The following is a 12,916-nucleotide window of genomic DNA, read 5'->3' on the forward strand; positions in this document are numbered from 1 at the left end:
AAACTTGATATAAATCATTTATTAAATAAAAAAAAAATAGCTTAGAATATTCTATCTAGAACATGCTATGGCTTCTCCGAGACAAACTGTAAGGCCACGTTTGCACTTGCTTTCCAAACGGGACAAAACCAGGAGCTGCAGTCACTGTCAGTATCACCTTCTGTACGTAATAGTGTACCATTCAATTAGTTAATATGGCTTTAATCTTTCCAGTCATCCTTTTCGTCTTAACACAAAGAAACAATGCCTGTATCATTTTCCCACAGACGAAAAACCATGTGATCTCTTTCCTCTCCGGAACTAGCAGCCATTTCCGTTCCACAGAATACACAGCAGCACCCTGAATCCGTAAGGGTTGTGCAAGAGAACACTGCTTTAGTAACACATACATTCAGGGGGAAAGTTGGCATTTAACAGATGTCACCTAAAGCGGTGATGGCATCATCTCACGCAAAGACCAAAATATGGTATAGCAGTTTGAAGATCTCACATTCTGCATTTCAAATAAATAAAATAATCAAGGTGCAAGTTTTGTCGTCGTATGAATGAATTTGGCCTTAAGACTCTAAAGAGGCACAGAAAGCGTTCAATAAATTGGGCAGCAATTCAAAGCCATTCAATAATTCACAATTTTCTTAAAGATCAGTAACAACACACTCACACACACTGCAATGCTCAGTTGCAGACACATGGCACAAATAAATAACCTCAACATAATACCTGAAAAAGTCTTTATGCACACAGTGGTGCGACACGCAAAGCAAGCACACGTTGGCTGTGGGGTTAGCATGTTTCCTGTATCAGTCTTTATGTCCACTCCTTTCAGAGTCACGTCATTAGGAGACAATTCTATCCTCTCTTTTCACCGTGAAGCTTCCCTCTGTTGGCTGGAGCGCTCCTTCAATATGACTCTGAAGAGGGACCCTCTGAATTCTTTGTCACGCAGCTTTCTGATTCTGATGAAGGCATTTCTGACTGGTTTGTTTTAGATCTGGGAGCAGAAAAATAGGAAGGCTTCAGAAATCATGAAGAAAATGAAGATGGTTACAAACTTTAAAGGGATAGTGGAAATGGAACCTCAAATAGTTTCGCTTTAACTTATATACAAGCATAATTACGTACCAAAACAATCACATCTGATTAAAAAAATATAATAATTGCCTTACGCATGTTAGAAGCACTTTATTGCAGCTTCCCTGAAGTTTTTTAGAAACGAAATGTTCGACTCAGCCAAACCGGAAGTGACGAAAACTTAGGAAGACGATACGATAACAAACCATGGCGTCTATGCAGAATGAACGTGGAAGGGCAAATATACCAGACAAAGAAGAAGGATTGTACGAGGTATCCAGTGATGATAGCGAGTCAGAAACATCCTCTCGGCTTTCCTACGAAAATGTCGTTTTAGGAACTGAATCTGAATCCGGTTCAGTAAGCGACGATGGTGACAATATTGAGCCAGACGATGGACCATTACGTCCTTATTTGTTCGAGCCCGAGCCCGAGGTGATGGTTTCACGGCATGGGCAATGGCGAGGATGACCAGGACCAGGCGCCAGATGATGCACCCCTACGCACAAATAATCTTGACTGGTAGGTCCCTAAGCATAGCTCACGCATCTTAAGATCACCTGTAGCCTTTACAAATATGAATCATTGTTAACCAGTTAAGGCCGAAGGTCCCCCCAGTGGACCCCTCCCACAGTTTTTTCTCTCTCACATGTCTCAGGGCTTCTTAACATTTATGAAACTATTAATGTTTCATACCCTTTTAAAGGTAAGAAACTCCGCTAACTGACAATAAGAACAATTGTTAGCTACAAAAAACACAAGAGTAATACCAAGCCTTTGAATTAGCATTGAGCGAAACAATGCTAACTAATGCTAACGCTTTTTTACACACAACACACGGTAGAAATGCCCTTATTAATATCTTAACTGCACAGACAAGATATACGATTTAAAGCTGAGACTCCACAGACTCCACAGATGTAATGTCATCACTGTCCGACCTCGAATTCCTGGAGCTATCAGCCAGAAAAGAGAAAGTAAACAACATCCTAGGATAGCCAGGCTGCCTGTCAAGTGTAGGCTGTACTCACAGTACTGTTAGTCTATCATGTCTATATGATGACTGTAGTGTACACATTCAACACTGTGTACCGGATAAATGGCGTTGTACAAAATGGTACAGGCTAATGATGCATTAAATCAACAAGAAAACATAATAAAATACTCACTTCTTATGTATTCCACTTTCAATTTGAGCTAGAGACCGAGGAATCTCGAAACAATCGTCAGTAAAATGACGGGAGCACACGACTGCCGAATTACTCGTCAGCTTCGGCTCCGTGAAGTTTGCCCGTGTTATCTGAACAAATTTCACCCACTGACGACGAATGGCTGGGTTTCTTGGAAACGCATGCGTCGATACACCATTCTCTGCATTTGCTGTCGCACTACAGCCATACAAAACACATCTATTCACCATAATAAAGGTCGGCTATTCACATGCAAATGCTATTGAATGTCCGCCATTGTTTGTACCCGTCTTCCTTTGCTCTCGTCATCACCCGAAGATTCCCGACGTATTTCGTTTCATTGAGAGGGCGCAGTAAAATTGAAAATAAAATGAAACTAGGCGCATGAAATTAAAACAAATTGTTTATTATGCTTATTTTTAATAAAAATACATAAGTTAAACCCAAAATTCGCGGATTTCCACTATCCCTTTAAAGAAGACTAATGAAGTATCTGACCTGTTGTGGGCCATGTGGCTCTTGACGAGGTGTCCAGCAGCGAGAGCGGCCATCAGAGACAGCTCCCCGGCCAGGACCGTGGCACAGACCACGCGGGCCAGCTGACGGGCGTTATCCCCGGGCCGGCTGGGGCTGGTCCCCTGGACACCGAGCATCTACAGAGAGACGGACACAGATATTCAGGGAAGATCAGACAAATATCAGAGAACTGTTTACCATGGTCATTAGAATCTATGCAAGTATAGCAGGTCTATGTCACATTTAATAAAGCTCTAATGATTACTACACTGTATAACCACCCTCTCTCTGTAATTACAACCCTAATATCCACAATCATACGACTATGTAGTTTCCGGCATTCTATACGATGACTTCTATACGATGACTTCTATACGATGACTTCTATACGATGACTTCTATACGATGACTTCTATACGATGACTTCTATACGATGACTTCTATACGATTACTTCTATACGATGACTTCTATACGATACACATGTTAAAATGTTATTTTCGGGGATTTTTTTGACACTTGTTTTTTTCAAATTTTCCGTCATGCCATTTCGTTTTCTTTCAACACTATAATTTAGATTTTCCGACGTAAAACATTTTCGTATGTCTTTTATTCAGATATGTTGAACATACTATACTTTTTCTTGGAGAAAATGTATATTATATTTCCTGTTAAAGGGAACATTACCTGGAGGCAGGCCTGCTGGGGGGCCAGGTTGGTGCCCCCCCCTACAGTGCCCAGCTCTATGGAAGGCATGGTGCAGCTGATGTACAGGTCCTCCCTCTCCGGGCCGGCCCCCTCCATCTGGGTGATGCAGTTGGAGCTCCCCACGGTCTGAGCCGGGTCCTGGAACCGGCAACGCAAACATTTCACTCGACGCACAGATTCATGTCTTGGGCTACGCTGATGCCCAACACTTATTATTTATTCTTTTTTTGCAGCCAAATATATTGTAATGTAATCATTTTTGGGTTCATTTGAATGATCAGCACTCCTAATTCCTCATATAATGTATTTATTTATCTCTTAATAGGGATGTTTAGATCAGATGACTAGTGTCCAATTATAATGTTATGTGTAATTTAACCATTCTAATATACTAAAAAAAATGTAATCTTTATTCTGAACCATCAATACTGTTTTACCACATTTTGTGAGATGAATCTAAGTAATTAAAACATGTTGGGGGGTCCATTACCTGTCCACAGGCGATGTAGATGGCAGCTACGATGTTGGCAGCATGAGCATTGAAGCCCCCGATGCTGCCCGCCATGGCCGAGCCCACCAAGTTCTTGTTGATGTTCAGCTCCACCAGAGAGGCTGTGCTGGTCTTCAACACCTGCAGACACATGAATGGGCGGTTTTAGTGCCAAATGTATGATCTGTCTAACAGAAAAAAGCAGCACCAATAAGAACATGTTAATAATGAATGAATACATAAACTGTGATTTGAGTTTATAGTGGAAATCCCACTGTTACACATCAAAATACAAACAGAAGAGTTTGGTTTTAGTGTTCTTTACCTCCCTGACCACCTTGGCTGGTATGGTGGCGTCACACACAGCAGACTTTCCCCGACCCAGGATCCAGTTAATGGCAGCAGACTTCTTGTCAGTGCAATAGTTGCCACTGATCGACAGCACATCCACATCTGGATACTGCTGCCGGAGTATTTGCAGAGCCTGCTCCGTCCCCTGGGAAAATACACACACACTTTTATTTGTATTTACATCCCTGGAGATACAAAACAAAGCCAGTGCTCTGTAGTGCTGCTTCTCATTTGCATTGACTGCTATACAAGTGTGGATGGTACCTTTGAGAGCATGTTCATGCCCATGGCGTCTCCGGTCTGAGACTGGAAGCGAATGTATAAGTTTCTCCCTGCTAAGCTCACCAGAAGCTTCTCCAGACGAGCAAACCTATCAAGAGCAAATGTTAACATATGATCTGTATGTCCTCAAATACAACAACATTTCATGGGTGTGACTTAATGAAGTGGAAAACTTTTCTGTCTGTGTTTGCACTGACCTGCTGGTCTGGTCGAACGCCTCTTTGATCAGGGCGAACCCATCCGGGGTCTCCAGCCACACTTTGACCTCTGCGGCGCGGCATGCTGAGGGCAGCCTCACCACAGGAGCCCGGGTCATACTGTCAGCCAGGATGCTGCTGCGGCAACCCCCGCTCAGCTGGACAGGAACATACCATAGAGTCAGAGCACACACACACACGTTGTGGAAATAATTGACCTAGACTCCTAGATATGACGTACAGGACCAACCCTGACGTCTGTTTATCTCCTTTAAGGACATAGGCTGCTTCAGCCATAACGTTATTGTTCCCATTCTGTGACCGGTCAACACTAGGTCACAGATGGTCTGTTGTTGTGGGTGCACTGGGACACTTCCTTCTATGTTGTTTGTGGACTCCAGGGTATGACATATTCGAGGCCATAAGTGGCGGAAGCAGGTAACTCAGTGTGCCCAACTGTCTAAAGCTATCTTATCAAAATATGTTGATTACTCTCTGTGAAACCAGTTAAATGGGCTAACGAGAGAGAGGCGCTCCAGAATTGATGTGGCAACTCTCCCGTGCAGTCTCACCGTGACTTGAATGTTCCGGCCGAAACTCTAATAAATCATCAGTGTTTTGACACACACACACACACACACCACACACACTACACACACACACACACACACACACACACACACACACACACACACACACACACACACACACACACACACACACACACACACACACACCACACACACACACACACACACACACACACACACACACACACACACACACACACACACACACACACACACACACACACACACACACACACACACACACACACACACACACACACACACACACACACACACACACACACACACACACACACACACACACAACTTACAGAAAGCGCCCTGCATCCTCTGTTAGTGCTGGCCACCAGACAGCCCTCTGTGGTCGCCATGGGAATGTAAACTGCTTCTCGTCCAAAAGAAGAGGACCAGCCACTCCCACTGGCACCGGCATGTAGCCAATGACGTTCTCACAGCAGGTGCCCATCACCTACAGGGCAACAAGGACTTTATAGAAGCTGCAATATTTACAGAAACATATCGTTAATGAAAACCATCAGAAAAATAACTAGGTTTACTGCCAAGTAGGTTTATACACAGGGGTGCACATAACTTTTTTGCCCTGGTTCTCAAAGGAGCACCTGGAGATGTTGCTTGGTGCTCATCCTTAAAATTAAATAAACCGTAACTTTTGAGGGGGTCTTGACTTTATTTGACAGACACACTGCACTGAACATGCAGAGGTGAACACAGAACACACATGCAGAGGTGAACACAGAACACACATGCAGAGGTGAACACAGAACACACATGCAGAGGTGAACACAGAACACACATGCAGAGGTGAACACAAGACAACATTAGCACGACCAGTAATCCTACAAGCTGTCATCACTACCCTCCTGACTGTTCTCCTCACTGTCTTCCTCTCTGTCAGACATGGTAGCTGATGATGTAGGCCTACTTCTTCCTCTCTGGTTGAGTCTGCGATTAGCTGCTTGCATCCACAAGTCAACAGCTGGGTTTGGAAATTACATTCCATCTTATTCAAGCTGGTTTTGGGTCGAAAGTCTCTGTTGTCATCTTAGACAAGTGGATGTAATCAAATAAGTATGTGAACATAACCAATAACCTACCATAGCCAATAACAAATGAATGTAACTTATTTTATTTGTGTTGTTCATTCATATCTTATTTTACCTTAACATTTATTTATGCATTTTTTTTTTATCTCCAGTTTTAAAGGATATTTTTGGTTACTTCCTATAGTATACATTGGAATGATTTAAAACCTGTTTATCCCAATAATTACAAAGGAGTGCCTTGGAAATATGTGTTTACATAAATTGTGACCAAACCGTTTGAACTTAGACTAAGAGTCCTTTACCTCACTGAGCTGTAGTTATCAGCCTCTCAGTCTGACTGGAGAGGACTCTCCCTCCACATTATTGTAGAAACATCTTCTTCTTATCTCCGTTAGAGCAGCTAGCACCAGATTCTAATAACAACAGCGCTGGTACCACCCTCCCTCTCTCCCTCGCTCACTCGCATTTTGTCTGTGAGCTGCGGGCGCCAGATAAGCCAACATCCCCCATTTTCATCACTTACAGCGCCCATCGTACAGGGCAAATGAAACGTGTAACCGGGGTGAAAAGGGTGTACATTTACTTAATCGTGAATATTGTTACATCAAGGCCGAAAATTAGGATGAGCCCCAACGGTCAAAATGTTTTTTTTCCCTCCCAGAACTGCCAGCGCAGCACCTCCACAGATCTGGCGCCCTAGGCGAACATCTAGCCAGCGCTACGGGCCGGCCCTGAGTTCATATCATGGTTCATATGCAACTCGCAAATATCTTTCTCTCTCTCCTCTCTCTCTCATCTCTTCTCTCTCCTCTATTTTCTCTCTCCCTCTCTCAATGTTGATACGCAAATGCGCTTGTTTCAAATGACCCGGTGCTCTTTTTTTGGCGAAGGTGCGCATGCGCACCAGTTATGTGCAGCCCTGTTTATACATACATTGCTCTGGTGTATAATGGAGCATACATAAACACCGGAGGTATTCAATTGTAAAGAAAAAGGAGCAAATAAATAGGTGAAGATCTACATGAAATATAAATATATAACTTTATATAAATATATAAAGTATATAAAACAATTAGAATATTTGTAATTTTGTAAAATGAAATATGTATATATCATAATTTAAAATGGATCAAAATGAATGTGCTTGTAGTTAATACCAAATAGGTCCCATAAAAAGTGAAAGATTTGCATGTGGCCAATACCTTAGAATAGTCGTAGTCCTTATAAGGCAGAGAAGTCAAAGCAGAGAGAACAGGCAGTTTGGATGAAAGCATTTCCCTCCTGATGGCCACGCCCCTCTCTGGAGTCTCCAGAACAGATTCCAGTTTATAGTTCAGGATGTTTCGAGAGGTCACCAGGTTCATCACCTCTTCATCGCTCAGAAAACGGGCACCCTTCTGGAAAGCAACATGGGCAATGTAGTGACTTGTTAAACCTTCAGACAAACACAGAACTGAAGATAGGATTTCCATCAGCTTACCTGTGGATCTGAGAGGATACTCATACATTCGTCCAGCGTCCGGGCCTCTGAATTACAGCTGCTTTGAGGAACACAAGGTGTCGGAGCAGGAGACTCCCCAAAGCATGAAACGCAGGGGACGTTCTCCACTGAGAGAAAAAGCAATGTTAAGCAACAATGCAGTTACATCAGAGATTTTGTTTTTCATCTGCAGGGTAAGACAGGATAGCGCTATGAGGGCTCATTAAAGTCTCACCTTTCTCCCTGAACGCTGTGTTAGCGTCTGACACGGCTGGCAAGGCAGGGTTGGTTGCTAAGGTACCGTTCATGGTCGTCTGAGGTTTTGTGCTTGGGTAGTCCCTCCTGCAGCAGTCCTCCGTCACCCTGGGTTTTTGGGTCGGAGGACAGCTGATACTTGGACTCATGAGGGACAGGGAACACTCTGTCTCTGCTTGCTCAAAGAAAACATACTTCACAGCCAGGAGCAGGGCGAGGCCGAGAGTTATCACCTGCTCCAGGTCCATACTGGTCGGAGGGGAACAGAGACAAAGTCATGCATCAGTAGGTCAGAGGACGGCAGTAAATACCAGGCAAATGTGTTCATGGAAAGGGTCATTTGTTTTTTATGAGTGCTCTTACCTGTTGAGCTTAGGAGGCCATAATGTGTCACCAGAGTCCAGTCTGGTTGCTATGGGTCCCTCCAGAGAGCTGTTTTGACCTGGATGCTCAGCTGCTAGCCGAGTATGAGCATGAACCAAAGCCAGGCTCAGAGACTGGGAAGGATATTGTAAAAAACGTGATGATTGAAATTGATTTGTAAACAACTGTCCAGAGTTTACTTTTACAGGGTTCATACACCAATGATTTTCAATGACTTCTCAATGACCTTTACCTAATTTTCCATGAACAAAAAAAAATTACCACTGAAAATGGTTTATTTTAACATGGAACAGGAAAATAAGGTCTGCATATGAAACATGTAGTGCCTATCTAAAACAAATCAAATAGTAGGCTGACTAGCTTCTACACGCTAAAGCAACTGCAGTCAGGGAGGCAAAGTCATCAGCTATGAAAAAGGTGACAAGGATCCGATATACAAAATATAGAAATATATAAAAGCATTTATTTTAATTGTGTAGCAGTCAGTTTATAATTTTGGCAGCACTGTTGAGCATTTTGAAAATGTATTTTCATGCCTCTGCAAGGCTTAGTCTTTCTATCTGTATAGCCACTGGTGTAAAGTAACTAAGTTCATAAACTCAACAAGTAAATTTTGTTGGTCGAACGCACTTATTGTAAGTCGCTTTGGATAAAAGCGTCAGCTAAATGCAATGTAATGTAATGTAAAAGTACTATACGGGGGTACAATTTTGAGATACTTGTACTTTATTTGAGTATTTAAACGTTTTGCTACTTTGTACTTCTACAATTCAGAAGTAAAAGGTGTAGCCTACTTCTACTCCACTACAGTTCAGAGGTACATGGTGTACTTCTACTCCACTACATGTATTTAATACCTTTTAGTTACTTTTCAGATCTGGATGAATGATGTGAAATATAATCAAGTGTTAAATCAGACTTTAGTTCCACCTGGAGTAAATCCACCAGCTACCCTGCAGTATACAAAGTCATTCAAACTAGCTGCACCTTTACCAGCTTTGAGAACACTTTCATGATCAATCATTATAAAACATATCATATATATTATTCTGAAATGGACCAATCTGCACAACGACTACTTTTACTGTCGTTACTTTAACTATATTTTGATGAGAATACTTTTCTACTTTTACTTGAGGAACATTTTGAATGCAGGACTTTTACTGTAACGGAGTATTCCTACACTCTGGTACTTTTACTTTTACTCAAATACAAGATCTGAGTACTTCTACTTTTATTAAGTACAAGATCTGAGTACTTCTACTTTTACTCTAGCACAAGATCCATACTTATACCACCTCTGTTTATAGCCTATGAAAACAACTATTAGAAAACGAAGGCTAAAGCTAACGTTAGCAGATAGTGACAATGTATGCTAGCTAGCTCGCTCAACGATTCCTTAAATGATATTGCGACAGAAAAACGTTCCAGTTCACATCACGCTCTGCCGCTCTGCTCTGAACGGCCTGTTCTAACAGCTGTTCACCAGCGGCTCAGTCTGTGCCACAGTCACTCCGCACAGTTAACGAACGCACCGTAGATAATGTAGCTGACCCTCATCCCGGAGCAGCAGAGTTCAGCCGACAGGCAGGAAGACTCGAGCACACAGCTTGCGCTTCATATATTAAAAAAATAACACCATGCGCGTCATGATGGCACATAACAGCTCGAGACCGCAGATTATTTCGGTGATTAGATAAAAAGTAAATTATATTTGACGCAACTTTAGTTAAATTTCCATGACTTTTCCAAAACTTTGGGTAAAATATTGTTTTCCATAACTTTTCCAGGGCCTGGAATTTGCATTTTGAATTTCCATGACTTTTCCAGGTTTTCAATGACCGTACAAACCCTGCTTTTAAACTACAGAGTCTCACCATGATGATTTTGACCCTTTGTGTCACAGGATTGGGCTTGTTGTCCTCTTCTTCAGCCAGCACAGAAGCAAAGTGGCTCAGTTGCCAGATCGGACGTCCCTCACGACTTTCCCTGGACAGCTACACAGACAAACATACAGCATGAGCTCGATCGAAATCTACTGTGACATGCATTTGCAACTGATTTCAGACAAAGATTTCGCCCACATTTGACAAATAATCCTTACCTCCAAGACCAGGGAGACACACGCAGGGAAGAAGGTCATGAAGACAAAGTAATTGGCCAGGACAGACATACAGCCAAAACAACACATTGTCTCTAATTGAGGCACACCTGGAAAACAATAGAAAATAGTTAATACACCATCATCACAGAGTATCAAAATGAAACATAGCTGGTGCTGTTTTGGAGGAACAAAAATATTTGTCCTTACCTGACATGGTGCCAATCCCAATGACCAGACACTCTACCAGAGCATCCAGGGTGAAGGTGGGGCCCAGGATGGCCATGCCCTGAGAGATGTTCTCCCTAACCTCCTCCTATACACAAGACACAGGGCCATAGCACCTGTCAGATACCTCATCTATATTCTGGCTATGAATCAACAGATTTCAGTTACAGTTCACACATTCACAGAAACAAGGTGCGTGACAATACCTGAGAGTTTGAGCTGAGGGCAAATTTGGCCAATGTGCAGGCTTTGGACAGGTCAATGAGCAGGAGGAAGAACGGCAAGGCTTCACTGCAGGGGAAAGGGATTCATGTCAATCAGGGAATTACATTGTTTCACGGCAGCACGTCTTCATTGTTAAAAAACAAGTTCTGTTGGACACTGCCGTAAATTGAAATGACTAGCAAACTTAAGTTAATTCTGTGTGCTGTGCAATAAGTATGTTGGCCTATTTCAAACTTACTTAAGACCTGTCAGCTCTTTCCCAAAGAAGTGGATGACCACCGTACTGAAAATAAAGCTGGAGAACACTGTGAACAACCCTGCAATGCCTGTAGGAAGAAATATGAACAGTTAAAAAGATATACTGTCATTGTAAATATGGAAATGCTATGAAGCATAAAGTGTAATGCTGAACAAGCTACAGCATCCTATCATACTGACCCAGTATATATTTGGAGCCTAGTTGTCGCAGATTCTTCAACTGGAAATAGATATAAACGATGGCCATGCAGCGTGTGATAGTTAGGATGATTATGTCACTGCTGTGGATTTCCTGTAAGAAAACAAGCACAGACGTAACTTCTTGTTAGCATATCCTTCTACCTGTTTTAATTTAAAAATAAGCTGCCAAACCCACTCCAGCCTCCTGTCAAGCAGACTCACCTCTTCCACTTTCGGGCAGTCATTCCATCTGCATATCTGGCTGCTGGATGACAAGTTGTTCATAGACACGAGGCAGACGGTTAGAGCGATGGTGCCCACTATAACCTCCCATGGATGGGAGGCCACCAGTAGGCCGTGGAGCCTGAACAGCCGGGCCAACATGGTCTCAGGATGCCTTTCTGCTGCCTAAGATCACAGTCACATGTATTAAAAAGCATATAGAGGTGGGAAGTACAATTACTCAAGTACTGTACTCAAGTAGAATTTATGTTAGGTACTTGTACTTTAATTGAGTATTTCCATGTTATGCTGCTTTATACTTCTATTTCACTACATTTATAAAGGGAAGTAATGTAATTTTAGCTACATTTGTTTAGCTGTGAGACCAAAATGTAGCTTCCCCTTGGCTAGCTATCTCAAGTGAAAGAGCGTTTAGTTCAAACTATGCAGACTAACTTAAGCGTACTGTTTTACAGTTTATAAAGACAGAAATGATCGAGAGAGGTCAAACTAGTAAACATATCTGTGTTTAAGGTGTCAGTTTAAGGTTTTTCATGGTTAGCATTAGCTTTAGCAGTTAGCTCTCAGACAGTAGCGTTAGCATTAGCTGTCACACCCGGTCTAACAACATACACATTATACCACCAAGGTGACATTGTCACTCTGTACGTTATTGGCTCTTTTAAAGTTGGAGCCCTATAAAACATGTTGAATTATCGTACTTTAAAATGTAAGCTTCACCCGAGTCAGCGAGTCCTTTCCATGATGATAATGCCCCCTCCACAAATCGCTTCGGAGAAACAACGTTCTTATTATACATCCATGGGTAACAACGACGTCAACATGGCGATGCGGAAATCCTGACGTCGTCAACGTCACTCACGTCACTTACGTCACCTACGTCACACGGCGTGATGACAGACTGTCAGAGGTGGGAAAAGTAGCCTACTCCGATTTTGTACTTATTAAAAGTAGAACCACCAGAGTGTAGGAATACTCTGTTACAAGTAAAAGTGAAATAAAAATATTAGTCAAGTAAATTGCGAAAGTATTAGCATCAAATATACTTGAAGTACCAAAAGCAAAAATACTCATGATGCCCATTTCAGAATAATATAGGCTATTA

The 12,916-nt window shown here is 42.3% G+C and overlaps 1 protein-coding gene across 1 annotated transcript; it reads right to left on the minus strand.

Annotated features, from left to right (window-relative positions):
* Positions 1–3: 3 nt before the first annotated feature.
* LOC117561391 (3-hydroxy-3-methylglutaryl-coenzyme A reductase-like) lies at positions 4–12,649 on the minus strand. The gene is given in 21 exon segments (XM_034238765.1): positions 4–991; positions 2,760–2,914; positions 3,463–3,621; positions 3,974–4,114; positions 4,299–4,469; positions 4,589–4,694; positions 4,804–4,961; positions 5,705–5,772; positions 5,775–5,862; positions 7,660–7,854; positions 7,938–8,065; positions 8,173–8,441; positions 8,556–8,689; positions 10,454–10,573; positions 10,681–10,787; positions 10,888–10,993; positions 11,112–11,196; positions 11,369–11,456; positions 11,569–11,680; positions 11,791–11,976; positions 12,513–12,649. Coding segments are annotated over 20 exon segments (2,643 nt in total). The 5' UTR covers positions 11,953–11,976; positions 12,513–12,649; the 3' UTR covers positions 4–900.
* Positions 12,650–12,916: the final 267 nt, after the last annotated feature.

Source organism: Gymnodraco acuticeps, unplaced genomic scaffold (assembly GCF_902827175.1).
Source record: "Gymnodraco acuticeps unplaced genomic scaffold, fGymAcu1.1, whole genome shotgun sequence".
Taxonomy (NCBI): domain Eukaryota; kingdom Metazoa; phylum Chordata; class Actinopteri; order Perciformes; family Bathydraconidae; genus Gymnodraco; species Gymnodraco acuticeps.